The sequence below is a fragment of the Molossus molossus genome, unplaced genomic scaffold (assembly GCF_014108415.1).
Source record: "Molossus molossus isolate mMolMol1 unplaced genomic scaffold, mMolMol1.p scaffold_m16_p_21, whole genome shotgun sequence".
Classification (NCBI taxonomy): domain Eukaryota; kingdom Metazoa; phylum Chordata; class Mammalia; order Chiroptera; family Molossidae; genus Molossus; species Molossus molossus.
The window spans coordinates 29,594,431-29,606,539 of NW_023425357.1; the positions used below are offsets into that span (position 1 = coordinate 29,594,431).

At 41.4% G+C, this 12,109-nt stretch overlaps 1 protein-coding gene across 1 annotated transcript; it reads right to left on the reverse strand.

The window, feature by feature from the left end:
* Positions 1-2,602: 2,602 nt before the first annotated feature.
* Positions 2,603-12,050, reverse strand: LOC118638938 (TERF2 interacting protein). Its single transcript, XM_036275080.1, has 3 exons — positions 11,277-12,050; positions 4,942-5,069; positions 2,603-3,129 (listed from the first exon to the last, which is right to left on the reverse strand). Exons 1-3 carry the CDS (start codon positions 11,947-11,949, stop codon positions 2,725-2,727), a joined length of 1,206 nt encoding a protein of 401 aa, XP_036130973.1. The 5' UTR covers positions 11,950-12,050; the 3' UTR covers positions 2,603-2,724.
* Positions 12,051-12,109: the final 59 nt, after the last annotated feature.

Consider the following 12,109-nt stretch of genomic DNA (forward strand, 5'->3'; position numbering starts at 1 on the left):
TAATAAACCAGAACCTTTTGCACTTGCTTTGACAAAACTGGAATTTAGCCCTGGCCAGTTTGGTTCAGCGGTTAGGGCGTCGGCCTGCGGTCCTGGGAGACCCGGGTTCGGTTCCCGCTAAGGGCGCGTACCTCGGTTGCAGTTTGTCCCCGGCCTTGGCCGGTTGTGCGGGTGGCAGCCACTCGATGTGTTCCTTTCACATCGATGTTTCTCTCTCTCTCTCTCTGTTCCTCTCTCTCCCTCCCACTCTACCTGAACAAAAAATGGAAAAATGTCCTCGGGTGAGGATAAAAACAAAACAAAACAAAAAACTGGAATTTCTAGTCCTGTAAAGCTAATAGGCTGTGGTAGCTTTACTAAAGTATAGACATCCTAGATAACAACAAATGCCTACCACCGTACCCTTCCCAGTCACCATTTCATTACCACTGTTGCCTGGCCCATCTGGCTCTGTGGATTGAGTGTCATCCCATGGACTGAGCGGTCCCAGTTCAATTCCCAGTCAGGACACATGCCCAGGTTGTGGGTTTGATTCCCAGTAGGGCAAGTGTAGTAGGTGGCTGATCAATGTTTCTCTCACATCGATGTTTCTCTCTCCCTTCCTCTCTCTCTAAAAAAATCAATAAAAACATTTAAATAAATAAATAATTACCACTGTTGCTCTGGCCGGTTTGCATCAACCCAAAGACCAAAGGGTCGTGGGTTCAATTCTGGTCAAGGGCACACACTTGGGTTGCAGGTTTGATCCCCAGCCCCCGTCTCAGTCATGCGGGAGGCAACCAATCAATGTCTCTCTCTCACATTGACACCTCTCTCTCTCTCCTTCCCTCCCTCTATTCCACTATTGTCTAAAAAGTTAATGGAAAAGTACCCTGGGGTGAGGATTAACAACAACAAAATTACCACTGTTGTGAGTTAGTTACTACTGAGAGTGGTTTATCTTCCAACATAGTAAGAAACAGGGAAAGGTTAAACACTTTGATTTAGGCTTGGTTCCCCCAGAAGCAGATTCTCAAGACAGAATTTGTGTGCTTCGAGGATGGGGATGTGAGACATGAGAAAGAAGCCTATGCAGTATATATTCATAAACCAAATACCAATGTGGGAAACTATGTTTATTTCTACTGGGGACCTCTGAAAGATGGCATGAAAACCATTATCCCATTCACAAGGTAATTCTCAAATATGTATTCAAGTGTGTCATTTCTCTGGTCAGCAAGCAAGTTGGGTATACATCCTCCAATTCCCACACACCACTAGCTGAAAGCCACTCCATAGCATTTCAAGCGGACAGAACGCCTGGAGCAGGTGCTTGCAGGACTCCTGTTGCTGGCTTGTGCTGGAATGGTGACTGCCTAGGGGATATGTGTGGGACATCCACACCTCCAGTTACACACCTGATGGTTCTCAATTGTTCCAGATTGGCTTCCCCCAATTTTGGCTCTCAGCAGTTTACCTTATTTTGCCATTTTTCACAGTCCTTGGTATAAATCTTCTCTTTGCTCTATCCAGAAGAACTAGCATCTTTCTAATGGCCTATTAGTTCTAAAATGGAAGCGCTTTATTGATTATTTATCTAATTAATAATAAGCAAAACTGTCAGTTTTTATACCTAAAAGTTTTTGTGAATATAATCAAACACTTGGAGACTCATATAAAAAGTTCCATTTATTTTCAATGACAAAAGTAACACAACAAAGAAGAATTAATCCACTAAGTTTTAAATCGAATATAGCCTCAACATAAAACTATCCTCAATAAATAAAAACACACTATTACTACTAAACAAGTAAGACTATTCTTGAGACTCTCAAAGGTTTTGTATTTTAAACAAAATTGGGTGGTAGGTAAAGAAACACATGCTAGATAGTTGACTGACAAGGACTCAAAAAAAGAACAGCCAAGAAGCAGGGTCCCCAAGTATTAAGTTAACATAGGAAATATGGGGTTTTCAAAGCAGTTTAGAAATCAGAGCTCACTGGGGGATGCAAGGGTTTGGGATAGTCCATGTTCAGGGCCTTGTAATGAAATCTTTCTGTATTTCTAGATTCCTGAATTAGAGTCTATCACAATCTAGAGGAGCTTCTGCCAAAGGATAGGAGGCTCTTTATTTACACTGCCTGAAAAGACCTGTCTCCTAATTTTCCTCCTTGACTTGATCACTAGCTGTCACTAATATAATAGAGGTTCCATTCCAAAAAAAAATTACTACATAGATCAAACTATCTCTGGTTTATATTTTCCTTTAAGAAACACACTGATACCGCCAGGGACAGCTCTAAATATCTTTTCTGTTTATCCTCCTACACAACTCTGTGTGGCTACAAAATCTAGGACAAAGACAGCATTGGTCAGAAGACAAGTGTCAGCCCTGGCCGGTTTGGTTCAGTAGTTAGAGCATCGGCCTGCAATCCAGAGAGACCTGGGTTCAGTTCCTGCTAAGGGCATGTACCTTGGTTGCAGTTTGTCCCCGGCCCTGGTTGGTCTTGCGGGTGGCAGCCACTTGATGTATCCCTTTCACATTGATGTTTTTCTCACTCTCCCTCCCACTCTACTTGAACAAAAAAATGGAAAAATGTCCTCGGGTGAGGATAAAAAAAAAAAAAAAAAAAAAAAAGACAAGTGTCAGTTCCAATATAAGAATCTCTAAAGTTCAACGGTCACAAAAAAATTTTTTACCACCTCATCTGCCACACCTTTTCTCTTTTCTCATTATCCTGTCAATTATTTCTTTCGGAATTCAATTCTCCGAGCTACATTCTGAGCACCAAATTTTTTGACCAATGTATCTCGGGCATCCTCATCATCTTTTTGCAAATCTAAGTCATCCTGTCTGGACCAAATGGGATACCCATCAGCCCTCTGACCAGACTCTAAAAAGGAAGTAGTGGCCTCCAGCTCACCACTATTTTTAAGGAAGGCCTGTGTAACTGTTGACAGATCCAAGTTAAACTTTTCCATTAACTGCCGGATGATCTTAATGGCAGCTCCCACCTCTGGTGGAGAAACTTTTTCTTCTTCTTCTTCTTCTTCATCCTCATCAGGCTGTGTTTCCGAGTCTTCCTCAGGTGTGGGTGGGTCATCATCACACATTGTTATATGTATTTCAAAATCAGGGCTTTCCTCCACCTAGTGAAGTAATGAATAAAACCAGTCTAATTATCCAGTTACAAACACTTAACTCTTGCAATATCTGGTCTCTCCCAACTACCACCTCCTTGTCCATGTCACCCCAATCACAATGGACTCCCTTCAGTTCCTCTAATATGCCATGTTCCTTCTTACATTTATTCATCTTGGGCATATGTGTATATATGTGTATAAGTATGTATGTATGTATTTTTGTGACAGGTGAGGAAGGGTGTGTGCAGGTGGGGTGGTGTGTGTGTGTGTGTGTGCACATGCTCACATGTGTATATGTGTGTATATATGTATAACTATGGTATCCCAATAGAACATTAGAAGCTACAATGAATATAAAAAAGATATATGTATATACATACACTTATATGTATACAAGTCTACATTAGATTATTTCTTAAAAGCATGGCTTCATTCCCAAATTGTAAGCTCCATAAGGACAGAAAATGTATCTGTTCTGTTCATCATTACATCCCCAGTGCCTACCAATGGCTACACATAATAAGTACTCAAAAAATATTGCTATATTAGGGCCTCCAAGCTATACTACATTTACGTACATTACAAAGTATGTTCTGTGAGAAGAGACTTATATAGGCCATGTTTGGGAGTTGTTGAGCATTGAAAAGTTTATGAAAAATGAACATAATAATAAAACAAAACTCAGATTACAAAAGGCAACAGTCCCTAAATTCTGCCTATTCTTGTGCATTCCTTCATCAATTACAGAAACTTTAAATTATTTCCTGATTTAATCAAAGGCCTAACCTTTACTTTGTGTTAATAAGAGAAGTTAATTTAGCCCTGGCCGGTGTGGCTCAAATGGTGGAACGTCATTCCATGAACCAAAAGGTTGCTGGTTCAATTCCTGGTCAGGGCAAATACCTGGGTTGTGGGTTTGAGCCATGGTCTGCCACATGCATGAGGCAACCGACTAATGTTTCTCTCCCCCCATCAAATCAATGAAAATCTATTTTTTTTAAACTTAATTTAAAAATTAACTTTTACTTGGAGAAAATATGCACATATTTGTCTTTTTTTTTTCTTTTTTTAAACTATGTTTTTATTGATTTTTTTTAGAGAGAGAGGAAGGGATAGAAACATCAATGTGAGAGAAAAACATCTATCAGCTGCCTCCTGCACGCCCCCTACTGGAGATTGAGCCCACAACCAAGGCATGTGCCCTGACCAGGAATTGAACCAGGACCTCTCAGTCCATGGGATGACACTCAATCCACTGAGCCACACTGGCTGGGCTAATGTTTTTTCCTTCAATTACTCCTTGTTATTTTACAGCTCCTGCCTTTCTCTATAATGATGATTGATGATTAAATATGGGACTCCAACAGAGTATTAGAAGCTAGACTGAATATGAAAGGGCTAAAATTTCCCATAAAGCTCTAAATACACAAAAAGCTAAACCTGCTTGGTTAAAAAGTTAAACTCTTTTAAAACTTACATTTATGTTTCTAAGAAGCATAAAAACATTTTTAAAAGATAAATCCATTCTTAACTTTGAAAAGCTTATACTGAGATCAAAGTACTAAAAACGGGATGCTTTGTACTGTTTAAAAGTAATTCTCCCTAACTTTTCTACCTCTTAACCTCAAGCTTTCCTGACAAAAAAGTAAAAGCTACATGCCTAGAACCTAAATGAGTATCACTTTCCATTTTCTTCTTCCATCTTAAACTTCTCTATCTTTCTGGGCTTTGGGTGTATAAAAGGGGTAGATGGGATGACCAATTTCAAAGGAGGAGAATGGAGGTACAGAACAAATGAGTTAAATCTGGTTAACATACCACAACTTCCTCAAACTCCCGGGTAGCTTCTACAAGCATCTTTTTGACTGCTTCTTCATTCTCCTTCTTCACCTCTTCCCTTACAAATTCTTCTTCAGGCAAGTCTGGAGTTCTCTTATTCTGTGGTTCTATTACAGAGAAGAACAGCACTAGATTAGAACAAGCCTCTTTTACAGAAAACAAAAATACAGTACATACTTGGTGGACCCTAAAAGTGAGCCTGCACTTTTTTACCACTAGAAGACACCTGTTTTTTATCAGAAGGATAAGAAAAACATAAGACATGCATGTTTAATAATTCCTACTCTTGCTTCTGAAAAGTTGTACTATCCAAATGATGATAATTTTCCTAGTTCTGATATATAAAATAAAAATTCTCTTCAAGCTTAATTCTTGTTGTGCCTTGTATTTATGGATTTTACAAATTAACACAACTGTGGGATAAATTGGGTTTTCTGGGAAGCAGATTCTGAGAAACAGGTTATTGCGTAAGGTGTTTATTAGAGAGTATGCATGGGAAAATCCCCATTGAAAAGAAAGCAGATGGGCAGAGAAAAGCTGACCTGTGAAAGAGTACCAACAAGGCCTCGACTGAAGCTAGAAAGGTCCTTCAGAGTTGACCCAGTTGGGGTAAGGGAGCCTAGACTTTATGACTTTATATAAATCAGTTACTGGATACCAGTCACCCTAAGGTGACAGACTGGGCAAGGCAGCACTCCTAGCCACTGAACGCAGATCTGGGGGATACACCACAATCTACCACATACCATCTATACAAAAGAGGGCCCCCTAAAGCCAAACATCCTCTTGGTTCCCTCCCTTTACTCTTTGTTCTCCAAGGATTTTACTTTGTTATCTTTTTCACTTAACAAAAACTAACTACTGCCTTGGCCTTTATAGCTCAACAGTGAGAGTGTCAGCCCAGAAGCAAAGAATCCCAGGTTTGAGTCCAGCCAAGGGCACATACCTCGGTTATGGTTTGTCCCTGGCCCTGGTTGGGGTTTTGCAGGTGGCAACCAGTGAATGTGTGTGTCTCTCTCTTTTTCTCTCTCTCTGAAGATAAATGTAAAAATATCCTCAGATTTTAAAAAAACAAAAAAACTTTCACTATCTATAGCTCAACGGTGAGAGCATTGGCCCGCGAAGCAAAAACAGACTACTAAGGGGCAGAATGAGGAAGTTTTTGTAATGGAAATGTTCTGTATCCTGATTTTTGGTGAGGGTTACACAAATCTTCACATATGTTAAAACACATAATTGGGGCCCTGGTCAGTTTGGCTCAGTGGTTGGAGCCTCAGCCTGCTGTCCAGAGAGACCCAGGTTCAGTTCCCATTAAGGGCACGTATCTTGGTTGGATTTGTCCCCGGTCCTGGTTGGGTCGTGTGGGTGGCAGCCACTCGATGTGTCCCTTTCACATCGATGTTTCTCTCTCTCTGTCTCCTCCTCTCTCTCCCTCCCACTCTATCTGAACAAAAAAAAAAAAGGAAAAATGTCCTCAAGTGAGGATAAAAAAAAAAACATAACTGGGAAATGGTATGACAGTTCTCCAAAATATTAAACATAAAATTGCCATATGAATCGCCAATTCCACTTCTGGGTTTTTACTCCCCCAAAATGAAAGCAAGGTCTCAATCAGGTATTACAATACCCATATTCAGAGCAGCATTATTCACAATAACTAAGAGACAGAAACAACCCAAATGTCCATCAATGGATGAACAGATAAACAAAAAGTGGTCTAGACATACAGTAGAATATTATTTAGCCTTAAAAAGGAATGAAATTCTGACACATGAGACATTATGGTAAGTGAAATAAGCCAGATACAAAAGGACAAATATTGTATGACTCCACTTATATAAGATACCTAGAGAGATCAAATTCACAGACAAAAAGCATAATGGTGCTTGTCAGGGGATAGAGGAAGGGAGGAATAGGGAGTTAATGTTTAATGGATATAGAGTTTCAGTTTTGGAAGATCAAAAAGTTCTGGAAATGGATAGTCACAGCCGCCTGCCAATATGAATGTACTTAATGCCACTGAATACTTAAAATGCTAATTGTAAATTTTATGTAATATATATTTTACCACAATTAAAAATAAAATAAATTTTCCCTGGCTGGTTTGGCTCAGCGGTTGGAGCATTGGCCCATGGACCAGAGAGGCCAGGTTTGGTTCCCACTAAGGGCACGTACCTCAGTTGCAGTTCATCCCAGCCCCGGTTGGGGTTGTGTAGGTGGCAGCCACTCAATGTGTCTCTCTCACATGGATGTTTCTCTCTCTTCCTCCCTTTCTCCCTCCCGCTCTATCTCAAGATAAATGCAAAAATGTCCTCTAGTGAGGATAAAAAATAAATAAAATAAAATTTTAAAATGCATAAACTGTACACAAACATAAGTCAATTTTCTTTCATATAAATTTTTAAAATAGTAATTATAAAAAGAAGCCTTATCTTTTAGAGATATGTGCTCAAATAAATAAAATGGATGATGCCTGGTATCTACTTTAAAACCACCCCAAAAGTCTGTCTGGCCAAAGTGGCTCAGTTGGTTGAGCATCATTCTGTGCACTGAAGGGCTGCCAGTTCGATTCCCTCACGGCACATACCTGGGTTGCGAGTTGGATCCCCAGTCAGGGAGCTAATGGAAGGCAACTAATGAATGTCTGTCTCTCTCTCTCTCTCTCCCTTTCTCTCTCTAAGCATGTCCTTGGATGAGGATTAAAAAGTAAATAAATAAATAAACAAATAATTCCCTAAGTTTAGATTGAAAGGAATAGATGTAAAAAATCTGACCAAGAACTATAATCAGTAAAGTTGGGCAATGGGTACATGCAGTATAGTTCATTATGCTATTCTACTTTTGTAAATATTTGAAATTTTCTATAATAAAATGAACAAAATATGGTTCATTCACATAATGGAATACAATGAGCAAAGAATGAGTCAAAGCAATGCGCAGACACAGACTTCAAGATCTATCATTAAGTTTTAAAAAAGCAAACTGCAGTACTGATTTCTAGTATACTAGTATTATCATTAGCAAAAAGGACACATAACAAGGACATTAGTAGTGGTTGCCTCGGGAACAGGAACCAGGGGAAGGGGTATGTAGCAGGGAGACTTACATGTACCCTTTTGTACTCTGAGTATATCTGTAGGATAAATTCCTAGAAGCAATATTGCCACAGCTAAGGGAACATACAATTTAAATGATGTTAGATGTTTTCAAAATGCCCTCCAAAGAAACTGTACCAATTTCCTTCTATTAACAATGTAGGAGTATAGTTGTTATCATATACCTTACTAACTTTGAATATTACCCATTTTCTTAATTTTTGCCAATTTGATAGATAAAAATATCGTATTTCCTTGCTCTGGCTTACTTTATTTTTTAATTATTTTTAATCCTCACCTGAGGAATTTTTTTTGCATTTATCTTCAGATAGAGCAGGAGGGAGAGAGGAAGTAAGAGAGAGCGAGAAACATCGATGTGAGAGAGACACACTGAGTGGTTGCCACACAACCCAAACCTGGGCCGGGGACAAATTGCAACTGAGGTAGGTGCCCTTAGCGGGAACCAAACCCAGGACTCTCTGGTCTGCCGGCCAATGCTCTAACCACTGAGAAAACTGGCCAGGGCACTCTGGCTTACTTTAAACACACACACATACACTCTTATTATTTCAGTTTCCATGGGTCAGAAGTCCACACCTGGCTTATTTGATCCTCTGTTCAGGGTCTAGTTTACTTTTATTTAATAATAATGTTTCTGCTTTTTTAAAAATTGGACATTTATTTACTTTTCCGGAAACTTATCCCATTTCCTTTGCTCATTTTTCTACTAGTTTTTCTTTTAGTTACTAATATCTGCAAGCTCTCTGGACATTAAGGAAACTAACTCTGTTGAAACATATTGGGAATGTTTTTCCAGTTTGCCCTCTGACTTTATCATAAGAAGCTTTCAACTTTAAGTATCAAACACAGAAAACTTTTTCTTAGTCTTCTTGGTTTCAGGATTATCACCATGATAATATTAAAAAGTATATTCATGCCTGGCTGGTGTGGCTCAGTGGTTGAGAATCGACCCACGCACCAGGAGGTCGCCAGTTCAATTCCCAGTCAGGGCACATGCCCAGGTTGTGGGCCAAATCCCCCAGTGAGGGACATGAGAGAGGCGGCCAATCGATGTTCTCTCTCATCAATGTTTCTCTCTCTCTCCCTTTATCTCTCTCTAAAATCAATAAAGAAATAAAAATAAAAATAAAAAAGTATATTCACACTTTCTTAATCCTTTAAGGATTTTAATGTTTACATTTAAATATCTAATTATCAAAATACTATTTTGAATTGGGTGAATCCAACCTAATTTTGTACCAAGTCTCAAATGGCTTGCCAGCAGTCCCAACACCATTGATTTAAAAGCAAGATCCTGTCCATCTGGTTCAATTCCCGGTCAAGGCACATGCCCAGGTTGTGGGCCAAATCCCCAGTGAGGGGCATGCAGGAGGTGGCCAATCAATGTTCTCTCTCATCAATGTTTCTATCTCTCTTTCCCTCTCCCTTCCTCTCTCTAAAATCAATTAAAAAAAAGAAAAGAAATAAAAGCAAGATCCTACATGATCTACTTCACCCATATACCCAGTCCTGTCCTCTCTCCTAGAATTTTCCCTCTTGCTTACTCCCATTTCAGCCAGTATCTCTCTGTTGCTTCTACCTCAGAGCCTTTGCACTTATTCCCTCTATCTGAAACACTTCCTCAGTTAACCACCTGGCCTACTCTTTCATTTCCTTTTGACTGCTCAAATATCAGCTTATCATAGTGACCTTTCCTATCACACTATGGAAAACAACCTCCTCCCCAACCTTTACCCTGATTTTTCTCTATAGCACTTACCACTTCCCAGCTAGCATGTTAAGCTCCATGACCACAGGGACTTTTACTTATTGTTACATCCCAGCAGGATAACAGTGTCTGGCACTCAAATATCTGTTGAATGAATAAATCTGAAATGTCACTTTTACCAAAAACAAAATTCCTACTAAGCAAACTGAACAAGAGAAATAGATTTTACCTCCCCAGACTTCAACTGTTACCAGGAATAGTCACATAAGGAAAAGAAGGCAAGTGGGGGGAAAGCATGCCTCTTGAAACAAAAGGGTCTGTCAATTTAAGTTGTCAGCAGCCATGAAAATGTAAAAAGTGAAGCATCCTAAAGGCTCTGTACTGAGTACTAATTACGCCTGAATCTCAATATTCAATTCAACTGCATTAAAAACTCACTTCACCAATGAGACCAGGAAGCGATTTTCAATTGACTAGAACCTTCTTAAGTGAATACGAATTCAAATTAAGCCAAAACATGAAAATAAACTGATCTGGCTTGCCTTGAAATGTTTTATACTGAGTCTACCTGAACATAGGAGAAATATTTCTATAAACTAGTGATTGATATAGGTGAGGGGAGGGAACAGGCAAAATAGGTAAGGGGAATTAAGAGGTACAAACTTCCAGTGATAAAATAAGTAACTCATGGGAATGTAATGTACAGCACAGGGTAGAAATTTTCAACCTTTTTCATCTCATGGCACACACAAACTAATTACTAAAATTCTGCAGCACAGCAAAAAAAAAAAATTTTTGCCCATCTTAAAAAAAAAAAGATATAATTTTGATTCATTCACACCAGTCGGCTATTGTTGTATTGGCTGTGCTCATTTTATTTTTTAATCTGACAATCTAAGGGAAAAGAGGTCAGTGTGCCTCTGACTAGTCAGCTACTGCATGTTTTAAAAATCCTTGCAGCACACGCCTGAAAATCGCTGGCATAGAGAATACAGTCAATAGCATAACTTTGTATGGTGATTAAACTTACGGTGATCATTTCATAATGTATAAAAATATCTAATCACTATGTTGGACACCTGAAGTTAACAATATTGTATGTTACCTGTAACTCAATAGATAAATAAATGATTAAAATAAAGTAGGACGAGTTTCTGAAATACCTCTGATAAAAAGGAACCCAAGAAGCTGGTTCCCCCCTTTACCTCTGGGGAAGAAAACTGCACAGCTAGCTGGTGGGTAGAAGAGGAGAATTCTCTATATATAGTACTCTTTTTGCAGCATCTGAATATCAAACCCTGGCAATATCCTAGTTATCGCAAAAGGAAATTGAAGAGACTAGGAAATGGTGCGATTTTACCCGGATGTCAAAGGGGGAGGGCGCCGGACGATGACACCAAGACGCCCAAACGGACACCAGACAGACAGGGGGATGGACGACCCGCCCTCGCGCAGGCAGAGGGCCCTGCCTTCGCAGCACCAGGCCTCACCCCCGCTATCAGCAGCCTCGGGGTCTTCCTCAGCTTTCCGCTTGAGTTTCTGGGAGGACGGGCTCACTGGGGCGTCCCCCAACAGGTACTTATGCTCCTGGCCCCGCAGGTGCTTTAAGTAGCGGTCCTTCAGCGACTGCCACGAGTGCTGAGTCTGCGAGCTTTTCTCCATCGCCTTCCACAAGGCGTTGCCGGTGACAGAGCTGGCCGAGCGAGCATTTTCCTTCACGTAGGTCAAGATGGCCACGTCGTCCGCATCCGTGAAGGCGATCCGCCCCGTGGGCGGCTGCCGCTCGGGCTCCGCGGCGGCGCCCTCGGCCTGCGCCCCGGGCTTCGTCTCTGGCGCCTGGTCGGCCGCCAGGGCCTGGCCCAGCCGATAGGCCTCCAGCTCGAGCCTCTCGTTGCGCTCCACGCAGTCGAGAATGTACTGCGTGGAGATGAAGTCGCCCGAGGCCTCGGCCGCCGCCTCCCCGGGCTGGGCCAGCAGCACGGCTCCGGGCTCCTGCACCCGGCACAGGGTACCGCCGCCGTGTAGGATGAGCGTCGAGAGCCGGCGTTTCGCCGGGCTGGGACGCACGTAGAAGGACATGGAGCTGCCATCTTCCCTCACGAACAGAGTCGAGGAGTGCGTGGGCCCGTTGAGGTCTTTGCCCAGATCCATCGCCTCCGCCATAGCAGACGCAGGGAGCCAGGAGAACTAGGTACAGAGCACCACTGATGGACCTGAAGTACCGCTCCAGACGCCGCCGCTGCCAAACCCTGCACTGCCCCTGCGCGGCGGCAGCGCGCAAAGGACCTGCCCCCTGCCCCCGGAAGAGGCGGGGCTTCCGGCC

What these genes read in the sequence shown, in the direction of transcription:
- LOC118638938 (XM_036275080.1), bottom strand. Translation starts at nt 11,949, where the DNA reads ATGGCGGAGGCGATGGATCTGGGCAAAGACCTCAACGGGCCCACGCAC. An exon ending in CGAGGCTGCTGATAGCGGGG is followed by an intron (nt 5,070 to 11,276) that starts GTGAGGCCTGGT and finishes TCTCTGTAATAG; the next exon opens with AACCACAGAATAAGAGAACT. An exon ending in GGGAGTTTGAGGAAGTTGTG is followed by an intron (nt 3,130 to 4,941) that starts GTATGTTAACCA and finishes TTACTTCACTAG; the next exon opens with GTGGAGGAAAGCCCTGATTT.